General features: G+C 48.8%; 10 protein-coding genes across 10 annotated transcripts; 6 read left to right on the plus strand and 4 right to left on the minus strand.

The window, feature by feature from the left end:
- Positions 1-3495: 3495 nt before the first annotated feature.
- N7506_008927 (MFS general substrate transporter) lies at positions 3496-5076 on the plus strand (the record flags this gene model as incomplete). The annotated part of the gene is given in 3 exon segments (XM_056958220.1): positions 3496-3785; positions 3842-4252; positions 4267-5076. 3 exon segments carry the CDS (start codon positions 3501-3503, stop codon positions 5074-5076), a joined length of 1506 nt encoding a protein of 501 aa, XP_056807610.1. The 5' UTR covers positions 3496-3500.
- Positions 5077-6618: 1542 nt separating this feature from the next.
- N7506_008928 (glycoside hydrolase family 16 protein) lies at positions 6619-7887 on the plus strand (the record flags this gene model as incomplete). Its single annotated transcript, XM_056958221.1, has 3 exons — positions 6619-6968; positions 7018-7477; positions 7549-7887. 3 exons carry the CDS (start codon positions 6619-6621, stop codon positions 7885-7887), a joined length of 1149 nt encoding a protein of 382 aa, XP_056807611.1.
- A 261-nt stretch (positions 7888-8148) lies between these two features.
- Positions 8149-9252, minus strand: N7506_008929 (DSD1 family PLP-dependent enzyme; the record flags this gene model as incomplete). The annotated part of the gene is made up of 1 exon (XM_056958222.1): positions 8149-9252. The coding sequence occupies one exon, from the start codon at positions 9250-9252 to the stop codon at positions 8149-8151; it is 1104 nt and encodes a 367-aa protein (XP_056807612.1).
- An 808-nt stretch (positions 9253-10060) lies between these two features.
- N7506_008930 (Zn(II)2Cys6 transcription factor domain-containing protein) lies at positions 10061-11457 on the minus strand (the record flags this gene model as incomplete). Its single annotated transcript, XM_056958223.1, has 2 exons — positions 10061-11343; positions 11394-11457. The coding sequence occupies 2 exons, from the start codon at positions 11455-11457 to the stop codon at positions 10061-10063; spliced, it is 1347 nt and encodes a 448-aa protein (XP_056807613.1).
- Positions 11458-11643: 186 nt separating this feature from the next.
- On the plus strand, positions 11644-12140 carry N7506_008931 (VOC family protein; the record flags this gene model as incomplete). The annotated part of the gene is made up of 3 exons (XM_056958224.1): positions 11644-11863; positions 11924-11960; positions 12014-12140. 3 exons carry the CDS (start codon positions 11644-11646, stop codon positions 12138-12140), a joined length of 384 nt encoding a protein of 127 aa, XP_056807614.1.
- A 53-nt stretch (positions 12141-12193) lies between these two features.
- N7506_008932 (uncharacterized protein) lies at positions 12194-12733 on the minus strand (the record flags this gene model as incomplete). The annotated part of the gene is made up of 1 exon (XM_056958225.1): positions 12194-12733. The coding sequence occupies one exon, from the start codon at positions 12731-12733 to the stop codon at positions 12194-12196; it is 540 nt and encodes a 179-aa protein (XP_056807615.1).
- Positions 12734-13181: 448 nt separating this feature from the next.
- On the minus strand, positions 13182-14780 carry N7506_008933 (putative MFS transporter; the record flags this gene model as incomplete). Its single annotated transcript, XM_056958226.1, has 3 exons — positions 13182-14375; positions 14428-14528; positions 14618-14780. The coding sequence occupies 3 exons, from the start codon at positions 14778-14780 to the stop codon at positions 13182-13184; spliced, it is 1458 nt and encodes a 485-aa protein (XP_056807616.1).
- An 809-nt stretch (positions 14781-15589) lies between these two features.
- N7506_008934 (WD40 repeat domain-containing protein) lies at positions 15590-16512 on the plus strand (the record flags this gene model as incomplete). The annotated part of the gene is given in 2 exon segments (XM_056958227.1): positions 15590-16135; positions 16150-16512. The coding sequence occupies 2 exon segments, from the start codon at positions 15590-15592 to the stop codon at positions 16510-16512; spliced, it is 909 nt and encodes a 302-aa protein (XP_056807617.1).
- Positions 16513-17132: 620 nt separating this feature from the next.
- On the plus strand, positions 17133-18638 carry N7506_008935 (uncharacterized protein; the record flags this gene model as incomplete). The annotated part of the gene is made up of 2 exons (XM_056958228.1): positions 17133-17606; positions 17652-18638. 2 exons carry the CDS (start codon positions 17133-17135, stop codon positions 18636-18638), a joined length of 1461 nt encoding a protein of 486 aa, XP_056807618.1.
- Positions 18639-18828: 190 nt separating this feature from the next.
- N7506_008936 (uncharacterized protein) lies at positions 18829-23683 on the plus strand (the record flags this gene model as incomplete). The annotated part of the gene is made up of 6 exons (XM_056958229.1): positions 18829-19037; positions 19084-19105; positions 19154-19796; positions 19845-20178; positions 20293-20599; positions 20648-23683. 6 exons carry the CDS (start codon positions 18829-18831, stop codon positions 23681-23683), a joined length of 4551 nt encoding a protein of 1516 aa, XP_056807619.1.
- Positions 23684-24635: the final 952 nt, after the last annotated feature.

The following is a 24635-nucleotide window of genomic DNA, read 5'->3' on the forward strand; positions in this document are numbered from 1 at the left end:
ACTTTGTAATCGTTGTGCATACATAATATTTGACATCAGATTCTTCCAGAATAACCCACCTGAGGGGGAGTGGACCTACCACAATTCGAGCCATTTACTTATAACGTAGGGAATGAGTGAAGATCTTTGTCTTGTAATTTCGCAAGCGGATGAAATCTGCTACGCGAAGCAATAGGAAAAATGAAAACAAGCCAAGTGTGGTTCCAAGGCGAAGAGAGCTGAGACAGCTGTGCCGCGATCGTATGCAAGGTGGGTCACAGATCTGAAAAAACTTTTTGTAAAAGGTACGAGTGGTTGGCTTGCCCCTGACCATGGTTCATCTCGGTTTGGCGGTGGGGCCGGGTGGGTCCTGTCTGGACATACGGTGGGTCCACGAAACCAAAGCTCGCGCTCTCAAAACTTGCTGTTCTTCCCCCTTCTAGGGAGTACTCAGAACTCCGTAAACAAGTACGGAGTACTCCATACTCCATACTTGTAGTGCCTTTTTTACGCACCATACTCCGTACAACTCAGGGGCTTGGTGGATATGATGCGCAAAATTGTCTCGTACAAATACTCCGTTTTCCGTGGCTCAATAAATTGAACTGTGTTTATTCTCCGCTAAATCCTCCGTACTCCGTACGCCGTAGCCCCTTATAACATGCATTGCGGATTTGCTTTTCCTGTCCGAAGGTGGAGTGAAGAAAAAACTCTACAGCCTACATGTACTGTGCTCCGTACATGCTCCGTACAAGCGCTCCCACTAACTTCCCGCTTGGCCCGAGGACAACCCATTGTAAGCCCGTGAAAATGTACGGATATGAACCGTGGAGTCGAGCGAGCTGACACGACAAGGGATCTGCCGCACTCTACCCTAAACCCCGATTCACATGTAAGTATGCAAGGGGTAAAGGAACACCCGGCTTTTTCTTCTGCAATTTCTGATCAGACGATAATCGGCGCTCGGTGTTCTTGATCCGAGAATTCCGTTGAGTCTTTGTCTTTGCGCTTTGATAAAGCTGTCATCCCTGTTGGGTGGTCGTCAGGCTATCATCAATAGTTCTGCAAACGCTGCATGCAGTACATGATGTGATAGGTACTTACATAGAAGTAGCGGTAACAGCCTTGGATTGAGTTACATGTCAGACGCATTAAATACACCGCGATATGGAAATATTTGATACGGAGTACTCCTTGCTCCGTAATCCAATCCTCCCGAGGTCGTATCGGCACCCAATAAGAAAGATTGAAAGTTGCACGCGGCAAACAATTGGAGTTTCTAGCTATTTTCTACGGACCACGGAGACATAACCACACGAATGAGAATAGAATGTCAAAGTAGATTTATATAGATAATACTGTTTAGAACTGTTTACATAGAGTTCCTGGCAGGCTTCAAAATTAACCTATAACATGATTTTGGAGCTTTTAAAAATACCTCGTCTTCTTGAATAGGTTGATTGGGCATTCTTGCAGGACTGTTCCTCACCTGACAACTATCAACTGTGGACTCAAATTCTAATAGGTGGAATCTCGATCCTACAGTTTGAGCTGTGCTATACTGTAGAGCCAAGATTCTCAATAGATGTGCTCTCAAGCAACGTTGAGCGAGCAGATATGTATCGTTATGGTCTTCTTTATTGACGCACCCACGAGGTAACTTAAGCTTTTCGTAAGTCAAGTGGAACGAGGTGGAGATGTGTTAGAATTACACTCAAGCGAAATCTCTTACGAGAGTAATCTGTAATCCGTATTCCGTAGATCTACTCTAAGAGCCAGACGCTGATATGGATTATCATGACCTTTGGTGCAACTGTGTCAAAATAAGCCTGGTTGACCCGCTTTTTGCTGTATAGATATCTCCACTGATCTGAATTATTCTGGAGACAAAACTAACAAACTTCCATGCATTGCACAAAGTATGCAAGATAAGCTTCGTCAGGAGTGATCTGACTTGGCAGCTGCCCACACAGATCCATTGAAAACTGCCGGGATTTTCCCCCACATCAGCCGAGAACAGATTCCCGAGGTTATCGATGACTGACCTTCTGAGAACTTATTTACCCTACACAACACAACATTCTGCACCCAATTCATGAGTTCAAAGTTGCTTGAAGCAATGGCGATGATATCCTAGAAAGCCTACCTAGTTAACAGTGGCTTAAGCTGGTTATGTTGAGGAAAGGTCTTCATCTTGTCCCGAACGGTCCAAGCTCTCACTGGTTTTAGATCTGCTGATCAGTATTAAGGATACACAAGCTAGTCGATACTTACACAGAGATTTCATGAGCGTAGTACTACATACATATCTTGATATACGTTACCGGCTTAGATGGCCGGATCTACTGACCCCACCCGGCCGAGCACAGATACTTGTAGTGTGCTCCATACCTAGGTACGGGGTAGTGTATCTTTGAAACACGGCAGAGGTGCAGATTACCCGTACTCGTAGGCAAACTTGACACAGAGAATCTTGAAAGTTGCCTCAGGCCAATGAATCAGTAAGACCGGTGCAGCTGCCCAAATATGGAGCACTCTAGTGAGATCTAGTTTCTGTCTCTTCATCATGATATTTGTGCTTAAAGGCCACTCTGAGCTGGTTACACTGATTTGATTTCACCGGTGATGTGCTTTCACTATATAACTTTGAAATTGAAGCTAGGTTCCTTTTGGGTAAAGTGGGTTTATACTCAAGACCTGCGGCTATCTTTATAGTAGACATGATGTCATAGAGAACATTCGAAGATCAGTTTAACTATTGCACTAGTCCTACTCTATTCATCGACGGAGTAGTCCGTATAACTTGATAGTTTGAGTAATTGTATGCTAGTGGACTATCCTTTCCCAATTTGAGTACCAAGGTGCACCTGGGTACTCCGTAGCACAAGCAGTGGAGGTTTTCCAGGGGGTAAGGGGTGAGGTTGCAATTTTGGAGCCGCATTCGAAGATTGGCAACAAGGATTCTCTCCCTCAAAACTTTTCGTACAGTAGTAGTAATCTGAAACTTTAGACTTTGTGGTATCTGGATGTCAGTCGGGCCTTATCAAAGGCCGTACTAAAAACAACATAACAAATTAGAAAAAGCACATTAGTTAGTATCAAATCTTGAATGAGAAGCAGAAAAAGCAAGAAATAGTATGGAGTATCTGCAGCAAGTAAAATAATGATCAGATCAATAGCAGGTACGGAGTACGAAGTACGCGTAATCACAATGTGGATGATTTGGCTACTCCTTTATCCCTTCATGCGCCCGGTGACGAGGTATAATACATTCTCAATATCTACAGAGTGGACAGAAACCTTGGAATATATCCTCTCCCTTTTTTCATTCTTCGGATTGCTGGTATGATACTGTGGACAAAACCTTGGAAGTGAGTGCGATCGAGTTTAGCTCAAAGGATCCTGAGTAAGATGTAAGAGTCATGGGTCTTCATTTTCTATGAATTGTGAAGTTTCCCCCAGACTTGGGAAGAAGAAACAGAAAGCTAAACAGGAACAAAGTTTCACATATTCCAGCTACAATGGGCCACGAAGAGTCAGAGCCCAACAGCAGTAAACTTTCCAATCTTTCTACTGCGAAAGATGCCGAATGTCAAGAGCAGGAAGACAGTTCGATCGAAACTTCGAGTGCTAAGCCCGAGCCACTGTACTGTGTTCTATCCGAGTGGGCGAAAATCCTGACAATATGTACCTGTTCAATGGTGATTTTCCTTGGCCCCATCTCAGCAGGCATATATCTTCCCGCCCTTGGGTCGATGGCGAGGGATATGAATGTTTCAATTTCTGAAATCAACTTAACAATCACTGTGTATAAGGCAGGTCATATCTTTGTGGCGTGCTTGGACATTGCTAACATTAATAGATATTCCAAGCTGTGTCTCCTCTGTTGACTGCCGGGTTCTCTGATCAAAACGGTCGCCGTCCAGTCATTATCACATGTTTGTTCATCTTTATTGGAACCAGCATTGGACTGGCCTGTCAAACCAAATTCCCAATCTTGCTGGTTCTACGATGCTTACAAGGGTTTGCTAGCAGTAGCGCTGTGGTTATCTCCACTGCGTCTGTAAATGATCTGGTTACACGGGCTGAGCGAGGAAAATATATGCTCTACACCTCGCTTGGGGTCACCCTAGGCCCGGCCATTGGGCCGACTCTAGGCGGTATTCTGACACAGTACCTGGGATGGAGAAGTGTATTTTGGTTTCTTGCTATCTGCTCGAGTGTGGTCGTCTCCATTATGCTATTATTTCTCCCTGAAACCAGCCGTGCCGTAGTAGGAAATGGCAGTCTACATCCCCAGCCATGGAACAGATGTGCGCTACAAATAGCTCGACCTGTGGAGTACGAAAAAGAGCCCAGCACACGAGTCAATTCAACCAACGTCCAGGGATTCGGCAAACCCTCACAATGCTCCTGGACGCCCATGTTGCTCTCCTTGTCATCTGCAGTGCTGCCAACACTTTCACATCCTCGGCTATTACCAATAGTTTGACCACTCTACTGGCAGCGAATTACAAGTTGATCCCACTGCATATTGGATTGTGTTATCTTCCTTTCACTTTTGGGGGCCTTTCAAGTCGCTGGACGGCAGGAACAATTGCGGACTGGTTATACAGACGTCAGGCACACCAGATAGGTGAGGATATCCAGCCCAATCGACAATCTCCCGAGCAGCTCGAGCGTATGCCGCTTGAAAAGGCTCGCTTGAGGCTGACAATACCATTTGTTTATTTTTGCTGTGTTTGTATCGTTGGGTACGGCTGGGTCATGAACTACAATGTGCATTTAGCGGGCCCACTCATCCTGCTGTTCTTTTACGGGAACGCTACTACAGGCGTGAGTAGCACGATAGCTATCTTGGCCGTGGATCTGAATGCTTCCAGGCCAGCCTCAACGCATGCTGCTATGAACTTAGTGAGCTACCTCACATCAGCCGGAGCTGTTGCGGCTGTGGTCCCACTGATAGATAATACTGGTGTTGGATGGATGGGGGTGATTATGGCGGGTGTAATGATCGTCACTTCGCCCGCTTTGTGGGCTCTCTATATATGGGGAAAGGCCTGGAAAGAGAAGCCATCTCCAAAGACCTGTAAATAATAAGGAAAGATGGAGAGGGCACAAATATGAAGAACATTGGAAGTTTGTTCTAATATCTTTACTCGGACTAGGTATTTTTTGGTCCAAAGTAAGGTTGTTGTAGCAGTTTGGTCGGAAATAAAAACTTTGGGAATTGACGCATTTCTTGGTCTTAGAAGTGATGGGAGTCTACAATCTGGACTTTGTCAAACACGGCTTATCAGCCCAATCAGGTTGGAGTTTATTGCCCAGGTGTACTAATCATATTTGTCATACTTCTTGTTAGAAGGATAGTTAGAAGGATAGTTGAAAAGAGGCCCGGGAGGTGATGACAGCTCTCTTCTGTGACCAGTTGTTTACAAGCAAGTATTATCCTCTGTTTAGCCGTCTGTTTGGCCGCGCGTGAGCGCGACACTAAGGCTTGTACATATAGTTCCTGGGGCATACATACAAGTAGTCAAGATGGAGCAGAGTGACATTCGTGTGGTTTGGTAGGAGTTTTCCCAAACTTGAAGCTGTCCAGGTGAGGGAATAGGTAAAGCTCTGATGATTGGGGCTTCGCGGTCCACTTTGCGTTTTCAACGTCACTCTGAGTCTGTATATATGGACATGCATGCATCTTGTTTTGCTGTCCCTGTTACAGTTCCACCGCAAAAGTTTCCATTCGGTCAGGTGATAGCCCCACATTCTTTTAAGTATCCTCACTAATATCTTTACAATACTGTGCTATGTCTAGTTACTCTGTTATCTTCAAAATTCGAACATAGCTTTATATAATATCCCAAAGCCAATAGCTTAGTTTTTAAAAGACAAGCTTTACCATATATAATATGATATCATCAAATCATTGGCATGGGTACTTCTAAAATTGTGGGGCTATCACCTGACCGAACGGAAACTCTTGCGGTGCGATGTACATAAATGCCAGTAGGGTGGTCGGGGAGGCCCAAAGTGCAATGTATCACATGACTATGTATCACGTGATCTCTATAAATAAACCCGGTCCGTCGACTTTGATCTGGTCTCAAAACTTGCAGATATGTCTGATGGGAGGTGAATGAATCACCCGAGTCGATTTGTTTCTTGCTTGCTAACCGCACTCATGGAAATGTTAGTAAGACATTCCTGGATTCTGCTGTCTTAGTTGCACATGAGTGACGTGCTATTTATAACCTCCTTGTACTATACTAACCTTGGAACCCTGCGGGATTCACTCAAACCCTCCCAACTTTGGTAGATTGCTTTGAAGATGTTGGATTTGAATTGAAAGGAAAATTGAAGGTTGAAGTAAAAAGGGTTCTAGGATTAATTTGACAAGAATGAACCTACAATGATCGACACAATCACAACAAGCAACAAGGGTGGGAAACCTGCCAGGTGCCTGGCCCCACATATCTAACGCGTGGCCTGCCTCACGGCTTATCTGGATCTTTTTTTTTTTTCTGATGCGACTTTGTTTTTGTTTTTGTGTTTGCTTTTTCTTTCTTCCTCTTCTTTGCTCAATCATTCAACCATTCTCCAGACTTAACGCGGAGGGGCTCTGACTGTTGCACACTCTTCAGGATGCATGACCACTATGCCGACCATGCACCATATCAAAACAGTGGACCGATACCGCAAAAAGGACCTTCCGGTGCTGATTTACCTGTATACGGATCCTGGAGCGGAGAACCTACCCCACACTCCAAATGGGATCCACGAGGGTGGTCATTGAAGAAAAAGCTCTTCCTTGCAGCCGGCGTGATTGTGGTCATTGTCGCAGTTGTTGTTGGATCAGTGCTGGGCGTACGAGCCAACCGATACCCCAATTACTCCAAACTGGACTACACACTACAAGACACCTATTCGGGATCTGATTTCTTCAACAATTTCGAATACTTCACGGATGCCGATCCTGCCAACGGCTTTGTGCAGTAAGATTGCCTCCTGAATACCCTTGCCACTTGCTAACTGGTAATCCAGATACATCAGCCGAGCCAATGCTGAATGGCTCAACCTCACCTATGCCAGCAGTGAGTCGGCCGTGCTCAAGGTGGATACCACATTAAGTGGAACCCAAGCTGCCAGTGGTCGCCAATCGGTCAGAATCACATCAAACAACACATACGCTGATGGCCTGTTTGTCTTTGACGTTCTCCACACCCCCTACGGATGTGGAACCTGGCCTGCGTTGTGGCTCACAGACCCGAGCAACTGGCCCGAGCACGGAGAAATTGATATCGTCGAGGCCGCAAATGGCGGAACCTTTGGAAACCAAGCCACGCTCCATACATCCAGCGGGTGCTCTATGAGCGTCAAGCGCAAAGAAACAGGCTCTGTCCAGAACAAGAACTGTTATTACAAGGCGAATGAGTACTCGGGATGTGGTGTGACAGGTGCCGATAGCACCTTTGGCCCCGAATTCAACAATAACGGAGGCGGAGTAAGTTTTGAACCCCCTAGATGTCGCTTGGGATCAAGGAGCACAGTGAGCTGATCAAAATTACCCCTTAGGTCTACGCAATGGAGCTCCGCAGCGCTGGAATCCGAGTATGGCAATGGGCACGCTCAAAAATCCCATCTGATATCACCTCTGGAAGCCCCGACCCATCCACTTGGGGCACAGCATTTGCGGATTTCCCCAACACAGATTGCAACATCGGGTCGCATTTCAAAAACCAGAGCATTGTCGCCAACATCGACCTGTGCGGTGACTGGGCTGGCGCGGATAAGTTCTACACGACCCAAAGCAGCTGCCCCGGCACTTGCGAGGCCTTTGTACGGGACAACGCGACAAGCTTCAATAATGCTTATTGGGAGTTCAAAAGTTTCAAGGTCTACCAAGCCAGCTGATCGCCTCTGAGCCCTTTTGAATTTTGGTATCCGCGCTTTTGGGATTCTGGAAAAATCAGTGGGATTTTACTTTGAGACATCTCCTTCGTCGGATAGGCGTCTCACTCATGTCTGGAAAGTGAGGATATGTAATACCCTTTTATGAGCCACACGCAGCTAGATGATCACGAACATATTGCTTTATTGAAACACCTTGCAGGATTCTATGAAATAAATCCAGCTTCACTCTTCTCCCAATGGCGCCGCAGGGATGCGATTGTGTTATTGGACCTTACCCCTAGAGTCCACCGGCCAAATTTCCTCGATGACACCCCGACGGTGAGCGTAATAAACATCATGCAGATTGACGGTCGGGTCAATGTGACTGGGCACCATCTCAATACGATCTCCGACCGAGAGTGCCGGGGTCCCTTCTTCCCAACTGAGTGACCCGTGCTCATCTCCAAGGACGCCATAAGAGTATCGTGAATCCTTGCACTCTGCCAAGCCACTGTCGGTCGTCAGAGACTTCAGGCCACTATCAATGGTCACCGAACAGGGCCCCTGCTTGCTGAGAACCGTTGAAAGGATGGTCAGACTGTTGGAGTAGAAAGTGCCAACAGCATTCCGATAGTCCGTATCCATGAAGATGAAAGATCCAGGCTGGAGCTCAGTCACGCCAGGGACTGTGGCGCAGAATTCTGCAGTTCCAGTACCTCCAGTGGTAACCACCTCAATATTAAAACCTTCCTTTCGCAACACGTCGGCGGTATTTGTGAGTGTTTTCATCGACTCGAGACATTGGCTCTTTCGATCCTCGTAATCATGCAAATGCTGAAGATGGCCCTCATAGCCGTGAAGACCAATGAGTTTCAAATGCTTGAGACCACCAACATGCTGTGCCAGGGTCAAGACCGGCTCTCCGGGAAGGACACCGGTGCGGTGAAGGCCGACATCAAGGTCAATGAGAACGGAGATGGGCTCGGGAATTCCTGAGCTGGCCAAAGCCGAGTTGATGGCCGTCGCTCCAACCTCGCTGTCAACGACAATCCTGATATTCCGATGCTTGCGATATAAATCCACTAGCCTTTTGACTTTCGCTGGGCCAACGACCTCGCAGGTGATAAACAAGTCGTCAAAGCCGGCGTCTGCGATTGCTTCTGCCTCGCTCACTTTCGCCACGCAGCCTCCCCTTGCACCCGCCTTGACCAGCCTGTGTGCCAGGATTGCACTCTTTGTCGTCTTCAGGTGGGGACGAATATCAAGTCCACTCGGGAGGAGCTTGCTCATGAGCTTCTCAATGTTGGCTTCGACAAGATCCAGGTCTGCAATCATGGACGGGGTGTCCAGACTGTCGATTGAGTCGCCAACTTTGGGAGAATACATATTGCGGTCTGGAATTTGACTTGGAAGTGGCCTTGGTGAGTGATGTTGGAAAGATACAGGAAACTTGCGGTTTGTGAGTTGGCGAACCGACGCAAGGGGCAAAGATAGGCCCTTGGTGGACCCCCGCACTAAGGACTGCCTATACAATGGGGCGGTGGGGGTGAGTTGCGGCATGGTGAGGGGTATCGCGATGTTGCATCTGTGAATTCGATCCAATGAGACTCTCTTGCTCATGCTTTTTAAAATTAAAGGATAGGAGGTCGTGGGTGTGTGAGACTAGAGATTGCCGGGGTGGACATCACAACATTTCAACATGTTTTTCCCACAGATGACGTCTCCCCGCACTACACCACAAGTGAATTGTGAGCCTCACTCCATTATGAGACTTTGGGGACTAAGATGATTCTTCCGGAGAGACTTCGTCTGGGTGCAACAGGGGCGACACCCTACCTTCGCCGGATTGGGTTCGACGGTGGGACCAGCGGGCCACGCGCGGATAGCCTCAATGGCCACTTGGAATTGAACTGATTACTCCTTGCAATCATTATATTTGATAGGAAACCAAGTTAGCAACCAGATCATGTGCTGGTCCATGACAAACTACGTGGCGAGCACAATTTTCCGAAGCTGCCTACTATCAAAAAGATCGTGCTTGCGAATCAACTAGGCGCGAACACTCTTCGAATGGCAGGAATATTCACGGCGTGTAAGTAAACTCAACGAGACAGTGTCTTGAGTGATGGCGGATCAAATTCTGTGGCATTGACTGGACCAAAAGTCAGCGTGGGCACATCACAACGAACCCATATCACATACCAATGGATATCATGATGAAGCCAAACTCATCGGACTCCTCGAGCCATTTTTCTGCCCTCGCATTCATCACTACCCCAGGCTGAATCTTTCCAAACTCAGCCTGTAGGTAGCCCTGTCCATTCCAACGTGACAGCCAGTGGATATAACGAGTGTTCCATTCTTGTTCTGTCCGAGCTTGCCACAGCGCTTTGGCGGCAGGTGCAGGCATGAAACCAAGATCCCTGCAGTCAAAACATGGTACTTTATGCAGAACTGAATAGGCCCAATGAAGAAGATAGAGGGCAAGTACCGCACGGCGTTTCGAGGTCACAAAAATCCACGCCTCCCACGAAGGTCGTGTTTGGGTGCGCTCTTCTTGAAGATAAAGACCCGTCCGAACAATCTGATAGACCAATAGCTCGACTTTGCGGAATATTATATGGTGGTCAGACTTTTGGAGCTTCGAGCCTGATGTCGGAGAGAGGAGAATGATCGTATACATGACCACTGACTGCAATGCAGCCAATAAAATCGCTTCATCTTTCTCCTCAGACTGTTCCACTATACTGTCCAGCTCGCGCATTATTGTTGTGCGAACAATCTCTTCCGCGCCTGGGCAGTGGCCGTGCCACATTTTTGCTAGAGTCACGCAGTTCGCCAGTGGAGCGGGTAGTTTGATATTAGGACCGACTTGGCTAGGGTGGAATAATGGAGGAGTTTGGAACTCTTCAGCTAGCATTCTTGGCCAGCTTCGAAGAACCCGAAAGATAAATTCCATGCTGTGGTTAGCCAAGGCTGCTGGTATAGTATTTTGTTGTAGTTCAATGTGGTCGGATGAGACGATTATATTGGAGATCAGCTCTGGGGGACTGGAATCACCGTTTTCATTCAAAAAGAATGTATCAGGGCTAAGAGCACAATTCGGGGAGCGCAACGCGAGACTTGATGATTCCTGGGTAAGATCCCAGGGACCCAATCCCGTAAAAAAGGAATCGAACAAATTTGGATCGATGGTCGGGGTGTCTTGCGTGATAATATTTAGTGATTGTTGTGGTGTAGAAGGACCCGCATGTTCTTTGTCCGAAATGAAGCTGGAATGCTCAAGCTCTTGCGCCTCGCTCGCTTCCGTTTGGGGATATTGACAAGCAATACTTTTCAGTGAGCACCGCGAGCAAGTGGGACGCTTCAGATTACACCTGCTTTTGTCGGCAACACATTGGTGGCATGACTTGCGCCTGATGGTATGCGGCTGAGCTTTATTGCAGTTGTTCTTCAAGTGACGGATCAGGGAGGACCCTACAAAATGGTTAGCCAGTGTGAACGAGTCCTGGGTAACAAGAGCATACGATGACTGAAGTGAGTAGCACAGAATGGGCATCCAGGCCTCTTCTCTGAATTTTTGTCTTCCATGGTGATGTTTGGACAAAAGTGAAGCGCTGGAGAGCGGAATGTAGTGCTGAACTCGGAACTCCGAGCTCTTACGGAGCCCGGAGTACAGACCTCGGGAGTGGGGCCAACGAAGCATTTAAGCCAGCAAGCCTCCCAATGTCTATCCTAAATTATTATGATCTCAAATTTGCTCTGAATTACTACAATATGACAATCAACCATGTATTCGTGTGGAGCTCAGCAGCCAAGTTCACAGCGCTACGGTCGTTTTACCGGACAGTCCTACAACCAATCGGCTACAGCGAGATGATCTGCGCTAACAACGAGGCTCTCATCGGATTTGGAAATGATTACCCTTATTTTTGGCTGCAGAAACTACCAGAAGGAAAAGAGAATCTTCCAACGCACATCGCATTTGACGCCCCAAGTAAGGACACCCCGAGATCAGTCTTGATATATGGAGAAACCGCTAAACACAGTGGATTAGACCCTGAGTCTGTAGACAGATTCTACCAAATAGCACTGTAAGTTGCGCGCTACAATTTCAAGTTGTCCAGGGTCTCAAACATTTCGATAGCGAGAATGGCGCACGCGACAACGGAGGGCCAGGGATAAGGAAGGAAATGAGTCGGCAGCCCTATTACTCGGCATTTGTGATCGATTCGGATGGCAACAACATTGAAGCTGTGTGCGTTCAAAAATGAACACTACCTCTTGTCATGGAATGGTGTGGATCATTCCAAGGTTCAGATGGAGCTCAATAGTAGGGCCATGTATGAGGTGCAGAAAATCTTCTTGCGAACTCCTGGTTCTTTTCGCCCGGTTTCCTCAATTTTGCGAAAACACTTTCGTATTCTCTCAGCTCGTATGGAGTAGTTTTCAGGAGCACCTGTTTGTGTTTATTAGTCCAGCCCCTCACACTTCTCAGGTGCTTCAAAACATGTGGACCAGCCATCGGATCGAGGATCAGGCTGAAATCCCTGTTGGCTGGACTAATGTAGAGGGGGTCATGGAGCGTGTCTCCCTCCAGTCTGTACTCTTCCTCTAGGGCGAGATGCTCCTGTTCGGGTCTTGTTTGCTTCGGATCGTAGGGCGAGTTGTGGCGGCCGACCTCCTCGTCTGTGCCAGACTGACAGGTCTCTGAGTGCTCTGGGTTCAGAATACACCTCTCAAGCAGGATTTGGTCAGTGGGCTTCTCGGATTGAAGGTGGCACGTTGTACGCGGAGGGAAAGGATGTGTGGTGGCGGGTTGGACGATGGTTTGGACTGCTCGCCGGAGGGGAGTGATTCTTTTCATTTTGCTTTCGATGAATGTATGTGCTTTGAGGACTGCTTTTTAGTGCTGGGTACTGGATCTCTGGATACCTAGTGGAGTGAAAATAGGTGATTGTGATGTTGTTTGTGCAAGGCTTACCCCAGAGTCATACTTCGGAAATGACATCATCATTATCAAGAGCTCCCCGTGTCCACGGACGGGTATGGATGGATGCTGTGGGTATTGATGACTTCTCTCCAATGATATTTTGCCTTTTGGCAATTGGCAATAACGAATGGGCTCAGCCTTGTTCTGATTTTTGATGGTATAGATAAATGAAGATAACGAGGTAACTGTCAGGAGGTGTGTTAAGGTCTCATATCTCCCTGTCTAATAGTATCTAGTTCAATGCTCTATGACTGTACATCATGATTCTTGAAAAGCCGAAAGGATGACCCGTAAATGCATGGGTATAAGATGATCAAACCGCTCATGTGCTGTACAGGAATCTGGGATTTCGGTCGCCCATTTCCTGGATATCTTGCTCTGATAAGGAGGAAATCTTCTCGTCCTCGACGCCCCGAGCTCTGCGCTTGTTAATGATTTTGTAGGCAAACCACATCCCACCGTACACAAGACCAGCAAACCCAACCAGTCCCAGAGTGACAGCGTTTCCGCGGACAAAACGGGGACCCTCCGAAGTTGGGTAGAGGAATGGTGACATGACACCACTGATGTTGCCAAATGTAAGCTGCAAGCCCGTTGCGTAAGCGCGCTTCCCGTAACGCGGAAGGTTTGTAGGCAGCCAAGCAAGTGGCAGGCCAACGGCGACGTAAAGTCCCAATGCAACCATCAAGGCACCGAAATAATGTACACCAGAGGAGGCGTCGGAGATCAAGATTCCGTAGCCGACGACGGAGATGGCACTGAAAAGACAAATGAAGATCGCACGCTGTTGAGTGCGATCGCTCACCCAGGCAACGGCAAGATAGACAATAGCCCCCAGAGCGTAGCATGGGATTGTCAATGCCTGGACTTCGGGTGTCGACCAGCTGCCCATGCCTTTGATGATAGTAGGAAGGAAAGTACTATATCCGTAAAGCATGGTGTCGATGCCGAACTGTCCAATTGAAAATGCCCAGATCTTCCAGTCCATCACACCTTCTTTGACATCCGCCCAGTGGAACTTCTGTGCAGAATCGGTCTGCCCGACGTAACGAGCTCGTCGACGAGCAACGATTACGCGCTCTTCTTTAGTGAGATAGTACGCGGTGTCGGGTCCATCTGCGAGCCCAAACCAAGTTGCGACACCCAGAAGCACTGTCGGCATTCCCTCGATGATCATGATCCAGCGCCATCCTCGCAGTCCACAAATGCCGTCCATGAACCCGATGCCGTATGCTAGTAGTCCGCCGAATGCTCCTGCGATGGCTGCGCTGCTGAAAAGGTAGCCGGTTCGCAGAGCAATCTCACGCTTGTTATAGAAGAGCGTGAGGTAGGTGATGAACCCAGGGAACAGTCCGGCTTCTACAACGCCCAGTAGGACGCGACAGGCGATCAGGCCGCCATAATTCTGAGTAATTCCTGTGAGCGTTGCAATGATGCCCCACAAGACAGAAATAGTCGCGATGTACCGCGAGGGCCTCAGCTTTTTGAGAACGAGGTTGGAGGGAACCTCAAAGAACTGGATTGGTTAGTTCACGCTCGAAGCTTGAGTGATTCCAAGATTTGCATACACAGTATGTCACGAAGAGGATCGAGACTGCAACTTGGTACTGATTACCAACAAGACCTAGATCCTCTTCTAGTCCATATAAACGGGCATTGCCAATGTTCACTACACATCAAGTCAGTATTTTGAGTATTCATGGTCGGATTAAACAAGGGATGAGTCAGGGATCAGCCCACCCCCAACACCCCACTTACCTCGATCCAAGAAGCTGAAAAGATACAATAACACCACAAATGGGAGAATGTGTATATCAATCTTTCGAACGAGAGACCGTTCAATCTTCTCTTCGTCGAGAGTTGGCCCGGAGCTGACTTCATCGGGCACATCCGGGGCGCCCACAGGGTCGGTCTTGTCCATGTTGACGACTTCCAACTTATCCAAGGGGGAAGATGTGACGAGGATGCATGCCCAGATAGAACTATTAATATGAATGTTATGTAAGACGGTGAGATCACAATGCCGGTGGAAAAAAAAAGAATGAAAAAAGGAAAGATTAGAGTTGCCGCCCGCCAAGGAATTAGGTCGATTGATAACCGACTGGGATGTTGTTGCGGGAGACTAATGCGCTAGTCTACTAGGTTTTGATATTGATATTGAAATCCAAGTACGGAGTACTCCGTAGTGCGTACTCTGTACTTTGTGTATATTCACAAGAGTGTAGGTATGTATCCTCCGTAGTATTCCGTATGATGTTTTACCTATAGATGCCTTGTATTAGCCCCAGAAAGAGTCTAAAAAAGAGTATTAAAAAACATGGGGGGGAACACAAAGACAAACCAGGAAACAAAAACAAGCATATTCCCGGTAATCACTGTCCAAACAGTCCATCTGTATATCTCTGTACTTTGATATGCCAAAAGAAAAGAAAAGAAAAAAGCACCCATGGAAGTACTGCAGGTCAGCAGATCCCCCATGGACGGGCCTGGCCCCGTCTGACTAAGCATCTAGGCAAATCCTGAACATTTCTGTTTTCGATGCCAAAAGTCAACTATCTTAGTGTCTTATAGAGTAGAACTATTCGGGACTTTTTACCTCAATGCACTGCTGACCGCTCAACTCCAATCTCATTATGAGAAAATCTGCCCCTTCTACAGCTCAACCTTGGAACCTCCTCACCACCTTCTCTCGGAGTCTCAAGACTCCGCACTTTTGACCTCCGATCCGCTATGTCGGACACCCTTCGGAAGCTAGTCGTCTCCAAAACCCTAGACGGCCACACCGGCTGGATCTGGGACGTGACTCCGTCTCGCAATGGTGAACTCGCCTCCGTCTCCAATGACATGACCATCCGTCTCTGGAACACCAATACCGGCCTTCAACGCGGTCCAGCCAAGGATAACGGCCACTCAAACTGGGTCCGTGCTGTGCGCTTCTCCCCTAGTGGCCGCCTTCTGGCTACTGCGTCTGACGATATGACCGTTCGCATTAGGGACGCCATTACTGGTTTCACTTACCGCACGCTGCAGGGCCATACGGGCAAGGTGCGCGTGGTTGAATTTTCCCCCGATGGCACGACGCTTGCATCTGCCTCGGATGACTTTTCCGTGCGATTGTGGAATGCGGGGGGGAGGGCTCCCTTCTGTGGATTCTCGAAGGTCACTCCGGTTGGGTACGCGCTGTGGCTTTCTCGCCCGATGGAAAGACGCTTGCTTCGACTTCCGATGATAATTCTATTCGTCTGTGGGATACAGCCACTGGCAAGCAAATTCACTGTTTGTGTGATCAGGACTCTTCTATTCGGGCGGTGTGCTTCTCTCAAGATGGAAGGCTTCTCGTGTCTGGGTCCCAGGACAAGACGCTGTGCATTTGGGATGTGACTTCTGGGAATCTGCTCAATGTTCTCAAGGGCCATTCAGGTCCGTTGCGCCTCATCACGTTCTCTGCCGATGGACGCCTGATTGCGACTGCCGCAGATGACTTGACAATTCGCCTCTGGGCTGTGCAGTCGGGGTCACCGCTCGAAATTTCTTGTCTCGGCGTTGTTACTGGTTATTCAGGTTGGGTTCGAGCCATCAAGTTGGAAAATGACGGTAATATGGTGGTCTATACTTCTGACGACATGACTATCAAGATTTGGGAATCGGCGTGACAGCAGTGTTTGTGGAGGCGACTGGCTATGGGATGCTTAGAAGGCGATCATTGATGTGCTGTGGTTTGTGTGTCTTTTTGTGTCTTTTTTTTTGTATCTTTGTTCTTGTCTTGTTTTGTCTTGTCTTGTTTTTTTTTTTTTTTTTTTTGTTCGAGATACCCACCAACGTTCTTACTCTTAATTAATCATTTGAAAATAACAACAAAATTATCAAAAATCCACTTGATCGAACTTGCTGGGCTTATGAAGGCCGACCACCTGGGCACGATTCCCGCCCAGAGGATCCTCGGCCATCCAGACCCCCTCTTATGCACCCAGCCGAAACAAGGTGTTGGCCCAAGCGGAATCAGCCGCTATGTACCTTTGGAATTTTCACGGGTGCGTGCAGGTATGACTCACTGTGAAGCCCCTGGTTAAATTGGTTAACTAGGATAAGTCGTGCCTTGCAATTCGGGTGTCGAAAATGCTTGATTCCCACTTGACTCGCATTATGGCGACAACGCTACATGTCAAGATAGGAAGGGATGTACATGGATGACTCTAATCAAGTACAACCATGACTCAAACAGATCGGCCCTTCAAAAATCTGTGTCGAATATGTTTACTCTCAAACCAATACGATGAGCCAGGCCAAGCAGCTCTATGAGCTCAATGCGAACTCAGCAGAGACCAGAAGGATCGGTATAGACCAACGCCAGTCTACGCTGATAACTTTCTCGGAGAACGATCCCGACAATCCTCTCAATTGGCCAACATCTAGAAAATGGATCATCACGCTAATTGTCTCTCTATCGGTATTCCTCATGCCGCTATCTTCGTCAATTGTTGCACCCGAACTGAGTGCCATCAGAGATGATCTTCAAATGGGCAGTTCCACAGAAGCCGTACTCTTGCTTTCAGCTTTTGTACTCACCTATTGTCTCGGGCCTCTTCTACTGGGACCACTGAGCGAGATATACGGCAGAGTCGCGGTCTTACATTTCGGCAATTCGTTCTACCTGGTGTTTAACCTGGTCTGCGGCTTCGCTCGCAACAAAGGCGAGTTACTTGCGTTCCGATTACTAGCTGGCTTCGGAGGTGCTGGTGGGCTTGTTGTGAGTTCTTCCTTCTCTTCGTCGAGACAAGACCTAATTCCATAGGTCGGTGCTGGTATCATCAGCGATTGCTTCTCTAAAGAGGAGCGTGGCTGGGTCATCGCCATATACAATCTCGGGCCAGTCTTTGGTCCTTCCATCGGTGCTGTGATCGGTGGATTTATAACCCAGTATACAACGTGGCGCTGGGCATTTTGGGCAACTTCTATCTTCGACGGCGCCTTGATCGTCATCGGTTTGGTGTTGATGAAGGAAACGTATCCACCAATTATCCTAGCCAGAAGAAAGCAGAAACTTGACAGCCCGGAGCTGTTCAGAACCCCTTACGAAAACCCGGATCAAAGTCTCGCTCAGCTATACCGCAATTCCCTTCTCCGACCTCTCCTTCTCCTACGCATCCAGCCTATTATACAACTCCTTGCCCTCTTCTATGCCTACCTCTACGGTTTGATGTATCTTGTTCTCTCGACATTCACCACACTATGGCGCGAGAAATACCACCAACCAATCGGTGCATCGAGTCTGCACTACCTTGCTCTGGGAATTGGATATTTTCTGGGCTCACAGGTTTGCGGGTTTCTCGCAGACCCAATTTACCGGAAATTGAAAGCAAACGACAGCGGGAAACCAGAATACCGCGTCGTTCTGATGTTGCCAGCCTCGATTCTTGCTCCGGTAGGTCTCCTCTGGTACGGTTGGGCGGCACAGGCTGGGACGCATTGGATTGTGCCTGACCTGGGGATTGCGTTGTTTGCAGGGGCTGCTATGATTTCTTTCCAGTGCACCACAGCGTATCTGTATGAGGCTTTTACATTGTATGCAGCCAGTGCGACGGGAGCTGTGTACATTCTGCGCGGATTGACTGGGTTTGGATTTCCTCTTTTTGGTCCTGCCATGTACCAAAAGTTGGACTTTGGCTGGGGAACGACGGTGATTGCGTTGGTCGCTGTTGTGCTAGGCTTCCCTGTGCCGGTCATTCTGTGGAAATATGGAGAACGACTCAGGGCGAAGAGTGAATTTGCTGCTGGGTGATATTCTGAAGATGTATGCCATAGACAATGCGAGTTACAGTGACGACTTGCAGATCCCCAAAATTAGAAGATTCGTGGACCTCGGTCCACTTGCATCTCCGCATTCGGAATTCGGGCTTACTTTGGTAAACGTGTTTATATTGCTTGACTAGATCATGTTTCCTGCATAATCCAACTTCAACGCTATCACCATGTCCGATAATTACGGCAGCTATCAAACAGAAATCTACGGTAAGGGTGCCCTCATGGGTATCCTACCCGGGGTTACCACCGACCCCCGCAAACTGGAAGAGCAAGCTCAGGAGGCTCTGGGAATCCGCGCCTTCAACTATGTGGCCGGCGGGGCAGGCGAGAAAGCTACAATGGATAGCAATCGACAGGCATTCCGTCAGTGGAAGCTGTAAGTGCCCTTTTTGACAAGCGGAATCAGCAACTAATCCTGTCAGGATCCCCCGCATGATGCGAAACGTAAGAAGACCGAGCCCAATCTACAAAACTACGGCTGACCCAGAGTAGAAACCAGAACAAGATGTCTCGGTCGAGCTCTTCGGTCAAAAATACGATAACCCACTGATTGTTGCCCCGGTCGGCGTCCAAGGAATCTTCCACGAAGACAAGGAAACCGGCCTTGCCGAGGTATGTGGGGAGGTTGGTGTGCCGTATACGATGAGCACAGCGAGCACAAGTTCAATCGAAGATGTCGCGGCGGCCAACAAGGACGGAAAGAGATGGTTCCAGCTCTACTGGCCGCGCGATAACAACGTCACGTTATCGCTGCTGAAGCGCGCCAAGGAGAATGGATTCTCGGTTCTTGTGGTGACGCTGGATACGTGGTCCTTGGCTTGGCGACCGGCGGATCTAGATAATGCTTATGTTCCCTTTATCAAGGGGGTGGGGAACCAGGTGGGATTTACGGATCCGGTTTTCCGAGCGAAGTTCGAGAAAGAGACCGGGTCGAAGGTTGAGGAGGATATTTTCGGTGCTTCGAGGGCTTGGATCGGGGATATCTTTGCGGGGGCGCCGCATTCATGGGAGGATTTGGAGTTCCTCCGAAAGAGTTGGGACGGGCCGATTGTTCTGAAGGGGATTCAGCATGTGGACGACGCGAAGTTGGCATTGAAGGCCGGCTGTGATGGAATCGTGGTATCTAATCATGGCGGTAAGTCTGTGTTCTAGAACGAGTCGAATGCTCTCTGATTCAATGTAGGGCGACAAGTGGACGGGGCGATTGGGTCGCTGGATGTGCTTCCGGAGATCGTTGATGCGGTCGGAGATCAATTGACCGTGCTATTCGACAGTGGGATTCGGACGGGCTCGGATGTGATCAAGGCGCTGTGCCTGGGAGCCAAGGCGGTGCTGGTTGGTCGGCCGGTGATTTACGGGCTAAGCATCCAGGGCCGAGAAGGGGCCAGGCAGGTGCTGAAGGGACTTTTGGCGGATTTGTGGCAGAATATGGGCCTATCGGGAATCCGCAGAGTGGAAGACTGCAATCGGAGTCAAGTTCGCAGAGTGAACGAAGCGAGTTTGAAGGCGATGATGTAGTAGATCACATGTGAAAAGGGCCGATCATCTTCAACTTCCATTTCATACTTCCCTTCACTCTTTACCCCCTGATTCCCTCATTCTTTACTCCTGGGGTTATTGGGAATTCTGAGTATTTTTATCATGATAGATTCTGAGAATCAAGTAGCTCAGATCACTCAACCGACAGGGTCAACCCTGCTACCGCGTCCAGTCGCGTCTTTGATATCGCTGATCACCCAGTCAACATCACTATCTTTACGACTGGGCACTTTCTTTGGCGGGGCTGCATTAGATGGCGCCCGGGCCACCACGCTCACCAGTCTCGAACTGAGTAGAGCTTTGGTAGAAGGAATTCTGACCAGAGCAGGGCGAGATGTCGCGATCCGCAGTGGTGACGAACACGGCAGAACAGAGGCAGAGTCTCTGCTTGAACGAAGTGTAATACTACAATCCTGCTCCTGGTGCCACTTCGACTAACCCCCTTAGTTGGCAACGCTCCATACGACCGTGACCTCGGCATCGTTCTTCGCTGCCGCGTCGTTCCACTTCTCGTCGACGACGTTGTCTTCGATCTCCCATCTATCACAGGCATTGCTGTCAACTCTAGATGCAATCCTCGGCTCGACTGAGTCGTCGAGAGCTATTGCGGCGATCATCACGCTCATTCGGCGCGAGTTCAGATCTCTTGAGCCCGGTGCAAGTGCAGAGAAGATCGGAGTTGGAGATCTACTTGTCGGATCTCTGGGTTTCGCGCTGCTGCAGCGATGGGGAAAGAAGAATACCGAACGCCATCTGCGCCAGTGTGGCGGAGACGAAATTGTTTGGGATGTAGTCATCTTGGACAACGGCGCAAGAGCAGATGTGATTGGGTCTCACCAGCTACAGTTTCTGGACCGTGGAAATGAGGAACCTGTTGAGCCCAGCAGTGCTTCTTTTGTAATGCCGGGAAATACTGATGAAGCCTTTGATGCAATCCGGCGGTCTAGCGTCACTGATACCCCGGGCAATCGTCTCTCGGTTCCCTTGGACGAGCAGCAGCAGGTGTCCGATGAGGATGTTCGCGCTTATATCATGAGCCAGCTCCCTCAAGGCTGTCATGCATCCATCCGATCGGAAGTTTTGACGGCGCGAACAATCACGGTTGATATCTTTGATGATGATATGGCCGAGATTGCGGCGCCGCCAGGAACGAAGATGATTGAGGAAAGATTCCACCATGATCATGACTATGGAGATACAGTCATGGTTGACGACAAACAACGGTTTCCACGGCAGACTGTGGTCTTTAGGACAGCTTTCAATAAATCCGAAAGCACTGAATTGCGACCTCATGACGGTTCAAACCTTTCTACCTTGGCTGATTCAAGCCATCAACAACGAGCATTACCTGGCAAGCCATTGCCTGAGATCCCACCGAAGTCTCAACATGGCCGGTCGCGTTCGCATCCTGATACATACGGTCCTGTCAAGCAGCAAGCTCCCGATTCGCCTAGCGAAAGCTCTAAGCCTGGCGTGGGCAAAGGTCTAACCAAGTTTGCACAGATGGTAAAGCCAGCTGGTGCAGAAAAGAGCGACGTCAAACGCTCTCTGAAGAAACCTCTGAAGTCTACAGGTTCTGGGATTCCCCCACCCCGTCTACCACCCAGGCCTACAAACAGACCTACAAAAGGAACGGCCGCTGTGAAGGAAGCGACCGTACGAGAGGTGTCCACCAAGCCAGACCTCAAGAAGAGACAAACTGAGCCACCAGTCTATCAACCTACGACTCCGGTTCCAAATCGTGGCTTGCGAAGATCGCCTTTCCCCAGTTCGCCTCAACGAGCTTCGCCTCAATCTCAAACAAAACATGGTCCACCTTATAGTACACCTCCAGGAAGGGGACTTGGAGAGCACTTCACAATGAGACACAATAGTCAAGAGTCACTTCTGACCCGAACAGATGCTTTTATAACTCGCCATGGTGCCGATCTCCGTCCTGGGTCCCCTGCCGCCGCCCGAACTCACGTTCGCAGTAGCAGCTCCATGTCTATCACAACATCAGAAGCAGATGGCCGGGTGTCAGCAAATGACAATCGACCCGGGTCGTCGGCTCGCCATCTCAGATCTCACTCCTACACTCCAAGCATATACTCCTTGGCAACTGCAGGATCGGAGACATCGCTGCTCCTTGCGCATCGGCCTCGCAAAAGTGCTTATGGGGATACAGAGACTATCCAGGCTCTAAACCGTGATGGTCTTGTTCCAGGAATTTTCCCCGAGAGACATTTTGTACAGAACATAAGACGATTCTGTCGATTTTCATCTGCTTCATATGGCTCCAACGCACTCAAGGTCATGGGCGTCCCTAGAGATCCCACAAATTTACCCAGCACCACATCAGACGGTCATGTGCATAGCGCGTTTTCTGAAAACGCAGGTCTCCCACCATCCACCATCCTCCTCTCCTCCTATGTCGATCCAGCAGGAGGCTCGAACGCTGCCGGCGAGACAGACACTGGCTTTCCCTTGGTCCATTATCTCTCCATCGATCATGACTCGAAAGCAATTGTCCTCACCCTTCGCGGCACCTGGGGCTTTGAAGACATCCTCACGGACATGACGTGCGACTACGATGATCTCGAATGGCAAGGCAAGAGTTGGAAGGTACACAAAGGCATGCACGCCTCCGCTAAGCGCCTCCTTGAAGGCGGCGGTGGTCGAGTAATGATCACTCTCCGTGCCGCACTTGAAGAATTCGAGGACTACGGCATCGTCCTCTGCGGCCACTCGCTCGGTGGCGGCGTTGCTGCCCTCTTAGCCACAATGATCTCAGAACCCAACCCCGTCCAAACAGGAACCTCCTTCATAACATCATCCTACCGCCCTCGTCTCTTACCGGACTCCGACTCGAACAAAACTGTCCCAACCTACACGCTGCCAGCGAACCGCCCTATTCACGTCTACGCCTATGGACCGCCGGCTGTAATGTCACCGTTTCTCCGGATCGCCACTCGAGGCCTTATAACAACCATCGTCAACGGATCAGATATAGTCCCCAGTCTCTCCCTAGGTATCCTACACGATATGCACACAGCCTCGCTTTCTTTCAAAGACGACACAGGCGCAAAATCACATATTCGACAGCGCCTCCGCGACTCACTGCGCCAGAGCATCATTCACAAGTTCTATGTCAATCAACCGCCACTAGTCGTCAATGCCGGTGACGGCGTCGGCGAGGATGCCTGGGCGTGGAAAACGCTTAAGCTACTACGCGATGAGATGCGCGCACCCAAGCTCATGCCACCTGGTGAGGTCTTTGTTGTTGAGACTATGCGCGTTCTACAGAGGGATGCATTTACCTTGCCTGATCTTGATGCAGGTCGGCTTGGTAGACCGGCTACCAGGGTGCAGTTGAGATTTGTCAGAAACGTTGAGGCCTACTTTGGAGAGCTGCGGTTTGCCAGTGGTATGTTGAGTGACCATAATCCGGCTCGGTACGAGACCAGTCTGGCGGCTTTAGTGAGAGGCATTCTAGATGAGTAAGGTTGTATCTATGGGGCCGCAACACGGGTTAATATGGAATACGTGGGATTCTATTAATTACATTATGGATGATTTATGACATTTACGACACAATTTGCAGTGATGGAAGCAATATCTGAATAAGCTTGGAAGCGGCGCAGACGCGCGGCCGAAGATGGTGACTTTGGGTTGTTCAATCCTTGGAAGGTTTTCGGGAAAAAACTTACTCTTCGAAAAAATTTGGAAATGAGAGATTTAAGAGAAAGGTTTCTCTGTACGAAATATTTCTAAAAACTACATGCTGAGTTACTGGTATCTAGAAGCAACCTTAGAACTTGAGGCCACGATACTTCATAGAAGTAAACGGATGTCACCTAGGCACCCCTTACAAACTGTTCCATGTCAAAGACATGGCTAATTTGCTTGAAGATCAATGGAACTTCCCAGATGATATCATATGCTGGAAAATCACCGGTGTTCAATAATTAAAATTAACTCCTAATGCTCAATTCGAGACGGGTGAACCCAAGTCAACCCAATAGCATGTGCCGTGTAGATCGAATGATCCATGGACCATCTTCCCTCGGGGAAATTGATCGGAGGTCGCCGGGGAAATTGCAAGGGTCTGGAGATGCCCCAGCCACGATCCGATGCAGATCAAAGAACCGTTCATTGAGCACCTGACATCCAACCGTATGACTCTCACAGCATCAAAGACCTCCCAGGCTGGGCTTCTCCTGGCCCTGACACGCGTTCCATGTGAAAACGGCACATGCCAACAGCATGTGAAAAAAACAGCCTGCCACCTGCAATACTCCGTACAAGCCATACGAATTTACTAGCTTACAATAAAGAAAGCGGATTTTTGGAAAAGCGAGTCATGGTCATAGAATATACATTTCGAATCGTAACTTTATAGTGTATGAACCGACCCATCTAAATGGGGAACCAAAAGAACAAGATCCAGGGTATC

The sequence above is a fragment of the Penicillium brevicompactum genome, assembly GCF_028827555.1.
Source record: "Penicillium brevicompactum strain IBT 35665 chromosome Unknown utg000006l_segment0_segment0, whole genome shotgun sequence".
Classification (NCBI taxonomy): Eukaryota; Fungi; Ascomycota; class Eurotiomycetes; order Eurotiales; family Aspergillaceae; genus Penicillium; species Penicillium brevicompactum.